The sequence below is a fragment of the Ahaetulla prasina genome, chromosome 10, assembly GCF_028640845.1.
Source record: "Ahaetulla prasina isolate Xishuangbanna chromosome 10, ASM2864084v1, whole genome shotgun sequence".
NCBI classification, from domain to species: domain Eukaryota; kingdom Metazoa; phylum Chordata; class Lepidosauria; order Squamata; family Colubridae; genus Ahaetulla; species Ahaetulla prasina.
This window is the reverse complement of record NC_080548.1, coordinates 33564866-33576124: the sequence shown is the minus strand read 5'-3', so window position 1 is coordinate 33576124 and position 11259 is coordinate 33564866. Positions and strand designations below refer to the sequence as shown.

Sequence of the window (11259 nt, the reverse complement as noted above, 5' to 3'; positions counted from 1 at the left end):
CTCTCTCTCTCTCTCTCTCACACACACACAGAGAAAATCACTTGACTAGCAACACAGTAATCCCCTTTATTAAAAACCCAACCCAGAAATCTAGGATTAGTTGGGGGGGGGAGGGGAGGAGGGAGAGGGCCGAGGGGCTGGTCCAGGTCGAAAGGGAAGGCCTCTTTCTCTTCTCTGCCGCCCGCTGAGCTCCGTAGTGTGGATGGATGGATGGATGGATGGCCAGCCAGCCAGGGTCCCTGCTCTGCAGAGTGCGCTGGCTGACATCCTCGGCCACCACTCACACCTGGTGGGCAATCTCCCGCACTCTGCGCAGGGTCTCCTCCGACTGCAGCTGCTGCAAGGTGAGCAGGGAGAGGCCCAGCTGGTCTTCCTGGAAAGACAGCAAGACGGGAGGAGGCGTCAAGAGGGCCTCTGGTGGCTCAGACTGGTAAGACAGTCTTATTAACAGCAGCTGCTTGCAATTACTGCAGGTTCAAGTCCCACCAGGCCCAAGGTTGACTCAGCCTTCCATCCTTTATAAGGTAGGTAAAATGAGGACCCAGATTGTTGGGGGCAATAAGTTGACTTTGTATAGTATACAAATGGATGAAGACTGTAGCTTGACATAGTGTAAGCCGCCCTGAGTCTTCGGAGAAGGGCAGGATATAAATGCAAATTTTAAAAAAAAAGATGCCCACTGGCCCCCTGCCAGGACAACCAAACCCACTTCTACTCAGAGCCGTTAGACACAGGTGGCAAAAAAAAATTAATAATAAAATAACAACTAAAAATAAGCATGGCTGGCTGGGGAGTCTGCAAGTCTTAAAGCTGCCAACTTCGTAGACCTTTGGGCCACGAGATGCCCGTGGCTGGAGCCTGCCTCTTCCCACCACAGTGCCTCCCCTGCCTCACCTTGCGGAAGGGCTGGGCCATCTGGCGCAGGAAGTGCTTGGCCACCTGCACGGCCTCGTCCAGCGTCAGGTTCAGGTTGGCGTCTGTGATGTGTTCCTGGATCCAGCGAGGAAGCTTCCCCCGCTTGTCCGCCCGGGCGAAGCGCTGCAGGGGAGACACTGGATTAGCCGCTGCTCGGCCGTCCAGGCTGCAGCCAAGAGGACCCCCCTCCCCCCACTGGACACACCTTGTCAGCAAAGATCAAGAGGCCGTAGTCTGTCTTGCCACGAATGGCCCGTCCGACGCACTGGGCCGCATGCCGCATGGCGTCAAACGTTAGGAAGTCGTTTTCACGGATCTGGAACTGATTCCTCAGGTACTCCAGCCGGGCCTGGGATGGGAGAAAGGACAGTGAGGGTCTGCTCCCCCTTCCCCAAGAAATCAGCTCAGGTCGCCAGAAACAGTTTCCCTCCATCTGCCGCTTGTGAGAAACAGCCAAGCCAACAGCGGGTGGGAAAATGGGCTATTTCTGTCCCCCCCAATTGAGGCAAAGGGGGGGGTCCCAGACCTTCCCCCTCGAGGAAAGGAAGGCTCTGTTGCCCGATCAAATCGGAGCAGGAACAGGCAGAGGAGCAGCCGACACGGGGCTCACCTTCAGGATTCGGCTTTGGGTGTAAACATAGGGGACGCCAAACATGATCACGGCCCTCCCATAGTGGTGCACTGGGGAAGGGAGGAAGCAGAGGGTGGAGGGGAGGTCAACACTGCATCTAAATGGGTCTTTTCCCTGCAGTTTCAAGACGTTCCTGAATTTAAGGCTGGGCACACAACTTCTGCCCAGAAGAGCTTTCGTGGTCCTGGATCCCCTTCAAAGCTTGTCAAGGGAGGGGGGAGGGCACTCACCAAAGTCGATCCCTTCGGAGACCTTTCCCCTGGCCACCGACAGCAGGATGGCTCCTCGGCCGTTCTCGCAGGCCTGGGGTGCAAACCAACCCATCCTCTTATCACCCGCAACATCTTTTTACCCCAAATTCAGAAAAAAAGTCAGTGCACTGATCGCCTCCAAAAGGCAGCAAGTCCTGCCTCAGGAGAAAGGTAAATGGGGAGGGGGGGGAAACCTGCTCAACTGAGCCCCTCCCCGTCTTCCCCTCACCTCCTGGTACTTCTCCAGGGCCACGCTTGTCTCAGCTCCGTCCTGCGTCTCAATGAAGATGAGCTTGTTCCGTTGAATGTTCTCCAGGATCCCCTGGAGAAGCCCGAGAGGAGAGAGGTGGAGCCCCAGCTGTGGAAAGCCCACCTGGTATGGCTGCTCGATTCTGCAGCCCCGCCCTGCTCCTGGGTCTCTCCCCTCCCCACCCACTTCTCAAAGCATGGAGCGGCAGCTGGATGGTTTCTGTGAGACCTGCGGAAGGCCTGGCCTGCTTTGTGTTGGGGGGGCACTCTATTTCCACATCCCCAAAGTCTTTGATGTGTGCCCCGCTTAATGACCACAGAGGTACGCTCTGGGATCAGCTATTGAAAGGGCGTCAGAGATGAAGGTGGGTCAAATGCCTTATCGGTTTGGAATCCTTATGCAGCCACAAGCGACCTAAGTTGTCTCCCCCCACCCCCATGAATTCCGTTGACTTTTATCTAGGGCCAATTTGCCTTGACAGTAGCGCAGCCTTGTGTAGGGGGAGCATAGAATAAACTTTGAATGCTTTCAACTCAGCGCCTGCTCCTGGCATCAGCCCTGGAGAAGGAAACAAGGAGCTGTGAGGCTGCAGCTCATCAGGCAGAGGAGGAAGGGAAACCGTTCCCCAAATTCCCCAGCGGTCAGGCTCTCCTTCCCCAAGTTGGACTGAGCGTTTGACCGAGAGTAAGTTGGCCAGTCTGGTCTTGGACGCAACACAGCCCCCATTTTAGAAGACTTGAGTTTTTCCCCTTTGAAATTCTCAGGGGTTTCAGGCACACCAGGAACCGCCTCTCTCTGTTTGCTGCTTCGGCAGAAGCCCCCCCAAAAGGCCCCATCAAAAGCAGCCCCGAGCAGAGCTGGCCTGGCGTACCTGCTCATACCAGGAGGCCACGATGTTCTCCATGTACTGGTAGCTGGTGAAAAAGGCCACGATGCCATCAGGGACCACAGCCGACATCTCCAGGAGGAGGTTGCCATAGTTGCGGATCACGGCTGCCGGAGAAACACACTCCCTTCAGGCTCCCAGGCCCTCACAACTGGGGCCAGGAAGGGAGGGCAAGGCAGGGGTCGTCCCCACAAAATCCCAGCTGCAAGCGGTTTCACCACTGCCCTCCCCTCCGCTAGGCAGCCTCAGTGGACAAGGGGATGCCCCCTGCACTTGGGAAGGGAGGAAGCTCCAGGCTCTGCTGCCCCCTCCCCATCGAAGACCCTCACCAATGTCCTCGCGGGTTTCAAACTTGGAGCTGATGGTCACTTGGTCATTCCCTCGGCCCACAATCTGGAAGGGAAACCGATGAGAGGAAGGGCCCGGGGCCCCCATTGTCACCAGCCAGAGCCAGGGAGCCGGTTGAGAGGGGCCCACAGGCCAGACCGAATTGGGCCCGCCTGGTCCCCTAGGAAAGGAACGGGAGGCTGGGCAGTCTCTCTCTATTCCCAGCCTCTGGCACTCACCATCGGGCAGAGGCAGGTCCGGGCAAGGGTCATGATGAAAGTGGCCATGGTCACCGGCCGGAAGTCCAGGATTTGTGGGTACATGTCAAGGGGGGAAAGGGTCTGTATGCCAGGGAGGAGAAGAGCAGGTCAGGGCGGCAGCTTCCCACACTTCCAGCCCCACAGATGGTGTCCTGCCACTGGCCGAGAATGCCCCCAACCCCCACTCACTCACTCCTGAGGTGATGATGACCGTCTGGAAGCGCTCAAAGACGGGCTTGATGGCGATCGAGGCATCCATGCAGCTGGAAGAGGAAGTATTGATTTCTCTGGCATGAGGCAGCTGGAAGAGAGCCGTCTCCTCCCAACTCAGACCCCAAAGTTTTAGAAGGAAGAGACCGCCAGAGATCCTTCATCCGCTGAAGAGCGAAGTCAGAGCCAGGCCCTTTTCCACTCTACCTGCCCAGCGTAGCTTTCCCCTGAACCACAACACCCAGAATTCCCGGCCAGCCAGATCCCGGATCCCCTCACCTGAAGTGCAGGATGGGGTTGAGGACGGTGGGAGTCCTGTCGTCAAAGGGCTCGATGAGGATGGTGAACCCTGAGGCACAAAAACGAGGAGGCGCTGACGAGGGGCACGGAGCTCCCCCCTGCACGGCCGGATCAGGGAAGGCCGCCCCCAGCCAGCAGTGGCCACCGGGATCCTCTGGGGAGCTCACGCGAAGAGCCTCGTCAAGGGCTTTTTGACGATCCAAGCCTGGGGCACCAACCCTCCCCACACATTTGAGCTGCCTTTGGAGGGTCTCAGTTCTCCGAGTCACGGCTGCCCCAAAGGTGCTCTTGGAAAAGGCAACTGGACTTCCTTGTTTTCTTCCTTTGAAAACGTTTCGCTTCTCATCCCAGAAGCTTCTTCAATTCGTATTTCTTCATTCTGAAGCTTCTTGAATGAGAAGCAAAACGTTTTCAAGGAACAAAATCAAGGAAGTCTAGTTGCCTTTTCCAAGAGCACCTTAGGGACATATTTGTGGTGACGCCAAAAGACTCCCAAATGTTCATCCGAGCTGGGCCGGACGGCGCAGAAGCCATGATGGTTTTCCTTCAGCGAAGGTGGCTGCTGCCTGCTTATTTGTGTCATCCTCAGCTGGCCTTCCTATCAATTCCCGAAAGCAGACCTGTAATTCCCCAGAGCTCCTTCTTGGCCGCCCTCCAGGTCCCTCCCAGGTTTCGCCCTGCCAATTCCGAGGTGGTGACGTGGCTGGGAAGAAATGACAACACCCTGGAGGCCGGCTGGCTGAAGAGAGGCCTCCTTACCTTTGGAGTAAGTGCTGACCAAGGTGGCGAAGTTGGAGATGAGGGTGATAGGTGAGAAGTCGGAGATGTCCGCAATCTCCAGCGTGCGAAGGAGGCAGCGCAGCCGCTCGGCACAGAACCTGCCAGAACCCAGGAATGGAGGCTGGTAGGAGGACACCCTGGAACAGCTGCCCCGAGGCCCTCTGGATAGCCCGCTGGACCCGGCCGGGCTCTTCCTCATGTGCCCCCCCACCCTTGCTCCTGTCCTTTCCAAGCAACAGAGCAAGGCTCAGCAACATGGGTCTGGCGGTGGGGGAGGAGGAAGGGATGACCCATCCGCTAAGATGAGGAGGGAAAGAGCCCGTGGGGGGTCCTCCTGCCCACACTCACCGGAGGGGCTTTCGCTCAATGCAGACCTTCTCAAAGATGTCCTTCAGGAAGGACGGGGGGCTCTCCTGGACCACGTGATGGACGCGCAGCCGGGACTTCAGGTACTCCAAGAGGCGTTTTAGGAAAGCCACAAAGTGCTCTGCTGTCCGGATGTTGCCCGGCACGGCCTCTGCGTGAGGGGAGGGCCAGTCAGGACAGTGGCTCAAAGGCAGGTCGCCCGGCTGCCCCTGCTCCCACCCCGATCCCCGGGTTCAATGAGGCCACACAAGACCATCCTCCCTAAGCAGGAGCAACCAATGCCAAACGGCAGAAGAGCAAGGGGAGCGCAGCGAGCACCGGCGTTCCCTCCCGCCCCACCAGCATCCAAGCATCAGCTCCCCCTCTCCTGCCCACAAAGGGGCCGACGTACCCTGCAGGATCTCGGCCGGCAGCACTGGGTTGGCCAAATAGACATCCGTTTCCCTGGCGACGTTGGCCTCCCGCAACCCCTGCACCAGCTGCTGATATTCCTCTTTCAGCTTCTGCGCATCCGTTTCCTTGATTCTGGAAAGGGAGCAGATGGGGAGGGAAGGTGAGAGGACTGGAACTCGGAGCCTGTCAACTGCCCCCACTCAAGCCATCTAACCAAGGGAGATTCCTGGCCACTTGTTCTGGCCAAGAATGTACTTTACTGAAGCATGTGACTACAGAAGCAGTGAAGCCGAATCTGAGGTTTTCCCATACAAACAACACAAAGGAAATTCTCCTTTTCCTCCCTGGCCATCTCCCTGTTATCCGTAAATGTCCAGTCATGTGCTTGTATATTGTTTAGGACACAGTGGCTCAGTTCCCAGCTATGTTTCAATGGCTGACCTTGGCTGGCTGAAGCCTCTCACAATTTGGCCAGCTCAGTTGGGCTTCCATCCTCCCCTTCTTCCTCCCTACATTCTAATCCCCCCCTCCCGGCCGTTGCTAATGTCAGGCTGTCAGCTCATGGAGCTTGGATAGCCGAGAGGCAGTCATGACTGCCCCTTGCATGCGCATATCCCATAATATAATGCAGCCTGGTACAATTCAGGGGCCCAGGCAGTTTCTTAGAGGCAGAATAACAGAGTGGGGAAGGGACCTTGGAGGTCTTCTAGTCCAACTCCCTGCTCAGGGCCCCAGATTCAGTTCCCTGAACCAGTCTGCTTTCAGAACGCAAAGCAAGTTTCTACTTTCTAGCCTGCATGAATATGAAGTTATGCGTGCCGTGACAGGCAATGCCTGCTGAGACTCCAGAGAGGAGGCTGTGCCAGGAAAGAGTCTTCTGTGGATGGACGGAAGCTGATCAATGAGAGAAGCAACTTAGAACTAAGGAGGAATTTCCTGACAGTGAGAACGATTGATTAGAGGAACAGCTTGTGGAACAGCTAGTTGTCCGGAATGGTAGAATACGGATTTTCTGCTTGAGCAGGGGGTTGGACTAGAAGACCTCCAAGGTCCCTTCCAATTCTGTGTCTTTACACACGCAGATGTCATTTGTGGGGAGAGCAAAAGGCCAGGAAGTCCTTGCTCACTTCTGAATGGCAGCTTGGAGCGTGGCCACGTTCCCTTGGCAGCGATCCAGGGTCTTCCTCGTGATGTTGACCCCCATGGAGTCAATGCAGACGTTGTCTGTGGGTCAAGGGAAAGAAAAGGGGGTCAAGGAAGCCCAGGACAGCTGATGTCCATCACTTGCATGGTTCAGGGCAGTTCAGAGAAACGGTTCAGGGCGACACGCTTGCAATTTTATTTTTTTAATCCAGGAGACTCTTAGCAGATACAGTTCCGATAGTCCTCGACTTAAAACAGTTCACTTAGTGGCCGTTTAAAGTTACATCATCACTGAAAAAAGTGACTTATGACCGTTTTTCACACTTAGGACTGTTGCAGCAGGCCCCTGGTCACCTGATCAAAATTTAGACACTTAACAGCTGATTCATATTTATGACGGTCGCAGTGTCCCGGGGCCACGTGATCCCCTTTTGCATCCTTCTGACAAGCAAAGTCAATAGGGAAGCCGGATTCACTGAACAACCGGGTTACTCACTGCAGTGACTCACTTAACAATTGTGGCAAAAAACATCAAAAATGGGGCAAAATTCACTTAACAGCTGTCTCACTTAGCAACAGAAATCTGGGCTCAATTGGGGTCATAAGTCGAAGACTATCTGTAATTAAGAGGAGAAAAAAAAGAAAATTATTATAAACTAAGGATAAAACTACAACTAAAAAAAATCTGAATCTGGTTTCCTTACAGGCGGCTTGGCTGAGTTCTCATCCACCCAAATTAAACCGAGTGAGAGAGGAATTTGTCTCTAGAGCTGTGTTTCTGGCTGGGGATTCTGGGGTTTGAAGTCCACACATTTTAAAGTTGGAAAAATTGAGAAACTCTCCTCTAAGGGAAGAAAGTGGATCCCAACGTATTTTTCAGGCAGCCCAATTCCCCTCCTGGACCAGAAGGGCTCACTGGCCCCTCTCACACCTACCGATATTATGAGCCTCATCAAAAACCACCACTGACTTCTTGGCCAGCTCCTTGGAGACCACGTCCGCAATTTTGGGATCGAGGAGATAGTGATAACTGTAGACCACAATGTTGGCATGGAGGATCTGTTCCAGGTGGGGAGAGAAAGCAGAGCAGAGCAGAGCTTGGCCACTCGCCTTGGGAAAGGAGGAACTTCGAAATCCCCAAATGGGAATTACAGCACTTGGCTTCTCAGTCATGCGGGAAATACCAAGATTTCTGGGCTGGGAGACATTTCTACTCTCAAAGACAGGAGAAAGGGACCAACCCCAGGTCTGTTCATGTGCTAAGACACAGGGAGTCCTTGACAGACAACCACAATTCAGTCCAACATTTCTGTAGCTAAGCGACACAGTTTTTACCACCTTTCTTGCCACAGTTGTGAAGTGAATCTGGCTTCCCATTCACCTTTCTTGTGAGAAAGTCACAAAAGTGGATCACGTGGCCCTGGAACACCACAGCCATCATAAATATGAGTCAGTTTACCAATTCTAATCACATGGCCATGGGGATGCTGCTACGGTCATAAATGTGAAAACGGGTCATAAGTCGCTTTTTAGAGCCATTGTAACTTTAGTGGCCACCAAATGAACCGTTGTAAGTCGAGGACTAGCTGTATACTTAACTACAAAATGTACTTATTTCTCTTAACTTCAAAGCTACCTAGGCAGACTTTCTGACAACAGAGGGACATTTCAGAATGAAAGAGTTGCATTGGGAGATTCACAGGCAATTTGGATTCGGTGCTCAAATGCAGAGGGAAAAACGCTATGAGAAACTTGCATCGATGGGGTTGAATCTCCCACTGATAGAACTGCTGGATTTAGCTCACTGTGGGAGGCACAAAGTTCCCGAAAGACCAACCGCGCTCAGTCACTGTGCAGCTTCTGAGACTCAGCCTGCACCGGCTACTTCAATCCCTACTGCAACTTCTGCAATAACAAGCAGCAGCAACTTTCTCCTTTTGCTCAGGGTCTTTCCCTGACTAACCAAAGCTCATCTAACCAAACAGATCCCATAAAGGGGAATAAAACTGAGAGCCAAGCCTTCTCTTTACTAGCATGGATGATGTTACCTAGTTTGGGTGATGAAACGTCTGCCAGAAAACAACCAAGCCCAGAGATCCTTCAAGGAGACCTCTCTTGCCCTAGAAAGAGGGGAGGGGGCTTGTGACCGCAAGCAGGCCAGCCACCTGTCTTACCGAGTAGCGGGCAAGGAAGTAGGGGCACCAGCCCTTCCGCTGACCGTAGGCCTTCAGGTCATCCAGGTTATAGACACCGTAAGGAAGAGGCAGCTGGCGACCGTGGGCATCGAATTCCTGCAGGGATTCACAGCAGGGCTGAACTGATCTCCTTGCCCCGGCCTTACAAACAAGCCAGAATGGTTTTCGGCTGCTCAAATTCTCACGTCAAACATACTTTGAGGGAAAAAAATGCCTCTGCACACACACGTTTCTGTAACATTTCTGCAATCCCCCTCCACACACACACAAAGACAGTTTAATAGGGGAAAGAGAGGGGCAGAATTGGTCCAGCTCACTTTTCAATCTGGCCTCTTCCGCCCTGGGGAGAAGATCTAGGGCCCCACCCAGGTCCTCCTCCCTGGGGCCCGGGGGAGGGGAGCTTTGACTGTCTGCCCCACCCCCTTGCGCACCTCACCCTTACCTCAAAGAAGCGGCAAGAGGGAAGGCTGCCATCCTGCTGGTGCTGAGCCCGGATGTACGAGGCGGTCAGGCTGAAGCACTTGCCATCCACCTCCTTCCCGAAGCGCAGGCTGCTCACCTGCAACAAGGAAGGGGAGGGGGGTTGCAAGGTCTGAGCAGAAGGGACATGGCGCCTACAGCACCCGACTTTTCCCACTGCCAGGGGATTCAGTGGCCGTGGCCCAAAGTGGACAGTGAACTCTTAGCAAAGAGAGTGGGAGGAAGAGGCCACCTGGCCATTCTCACTCCAGCCAACCCGGTTATTGGGAGAGGAATCAAGAAGAGGCAAGGGAGCCTCCGGGCCCCCTGCAATGCATTTGGCTGAAGGACAGAAGTGGAACCAGAGACGGCCGAGAGGGGCTCCCCGAGTCTCCTCCGGCTGCCCCAGAGGCTGAGTTCCCCACCCTGCCCTTCAGCTGGCAGAGGCACCTCGGGGTGGATGCAGAGGTTCTTCCTGGAGCTGAGGGCCAAGCCCAGGAAGGGCAGCTTCTGCCCCGTCTGCTTCTCGTGGAAGTCCAGCAGCTTCCGCAGCTCCTCAATCACCTGGGGAGGAGAAGCCCAGTGGCTGGCATGGGGGAGGCTCCCAGACCTCTCCAGGCCAGCCCCTCCCTCCCACCAGGAAAGCCCTCCTAGCCAGGCCTGGCACTCCCCCCCCCTCCAAGGGCATCTCTCCCGGTGCCCGCCCTCCCCCTCGGGTACCTTCTCAATCTCCGGGACGGTCCTGGAGCAGTAAATGAGCTTGGTCACCTCCAGCGGGTAAGCCTGGGGGAGAGGGCTGGCTTAGAGGGCTACGCTTGGGAGGGGAGGGGGCTCCTGGAAGAAAAGCAGGCAGAGTGGGAGCGAGGGTCGCCCAGCCCACCCCCTTCGGCCGCCTGCGGGGCCACTGCAGCTTGGCAAACCCCTCCCCCCCCCGCATACTCACGCGTTGGTAGGCCAGGATGAGCGCCAGCAGGGAGATGGTCTTCCCGGTGCCCGAGGGCATCTCCAGCACCCCGTGGCCCTGCGGGGCGAGGGAGGGGCGAGCGTCAGGGACCCAGGGCCGGCGGGGGGTCCGGGGAAGGTGCCGGGCTGGGAGCGGAGGCAGGCTCTGAGTTCCAGTCCTGCTGTTCCCCGCTCCAGTCCAGATGCTCCCCCCCACGAAGACCCCCGCCCGGCCCACCTTGGCGTCCAGCGTCCGCTTCAGCTCCAGCATGTAGGAGTACTGCTCGGGGTAGATGTAGTCGTGGGGGAAGAGCACCAGCAGCCCGTCGATGTTCAGCCTGCGTGGAGGGAGGGAGTGGCCGAGAGTTCCCCGGACACATCTGCCCACCCGGGCGCGCGGCGGACGGACCGAGGCGAAGCGCGCACCCCTCTCGCCCCCTTGTGCCCCGGCTGCCTCTCCCCGCATCCCATCATCCCCAGCCGGCAAACGCCCCGCGACCCCCGCCCGCCTCCCGCCGCCCAAGTGGTATCTCCCAGACGCCCCCCCGCCGCCGCTCACTTCATGGTCTCGTCCGCGGCGTGAGCCGCGCTGCCGTGAAGTTCTCACTCCGGTCCTCTCAAAGGAAAACTGTTCCTTCGGTCGCCACTCCGCTTCTTCTATAGCTCTCGATCCCATTGGCTCACAAGACTCCCCGACGAAGGCCTCAGTGGCTGATCTGAAAAGAGCCCGCCTCCGCCCGCTATCAGATTTTCCGCCCAGCGTTCGGCTGCGCACGCGCAGGCATCACGAGCCGCTCAAAAGACGATCGTACGGCGTGCCTGCAACTTAGGCTGAAGAAGTCGAATCCGGAGAGCATGGATTTAGCTTTCCCTAGCAGACTGAAATCTCGCAGTAGCTTTCCGCTCCTGGGACCGCGAGGCTCCGGGCTATGGGAAAGTGGCTGCCATTCA

General features: G+C 56.1%; 1 protein-coding gene across 2 annotated transcripts; it reads right to left on the bottom strand.

Moving 5' to 3' along the window:
- Window positions 1–52: 52 nt before the first annotated feature.
- ERCC2 (ERCC excision repair 2, TFIIH core complex helicase subunit) lies at window positions 53–11191 on the bottom strand. Of its 2 annotated transcripts, XM_058196066.1 has the most exons (23): window positions 10868–11168; window positions 10547–10646; window positions 10310–10387; window positions 10087–10149; window positions 9817–9930; window positions 9350–9466; window positions 8887–9003; window positions 7648–7771; window positions 6697–6793; window positions 5568–5701; window positions 5159–5327; window positions 4790–4908; window positions 4010–4079; window positions 3714–3783; window positions 3500–3601; window positions 3263–3326; window positions 2919–3040; window positions 2027–2119; window positions 1777–1849; window positions 1526–1596; window positions 1121–1264; window positions 895–1038; window positions 53–373 (listed from the first exon to the last, which is right to left on the bottom strand). In XM_058196066.1, exons 1-23 carry the CDS (start codon window positions 10870–10872, stop codon window positions 281–283), a joined length of 2283 nt encoding a protein of 760 aa, XP_058052049.1. In that variant the 5' UTR covers window positions 10873–11168; the 3' UTR covers window positions 53–280. The 2 variants fall into 2 exon arrangements, with proteins under 2 accessions (XP_058052049.1, XP_058052050.1); XM_058196067.1 differs by lacking the exons at window positions 53–373; window positions 895–1038 and having other exon boundaries at window positions 1127–1264; window positions 1777–1890; window positions 10868–11191.
- Window positions 11192–11259: the final 68 nt, after the last annotated feature.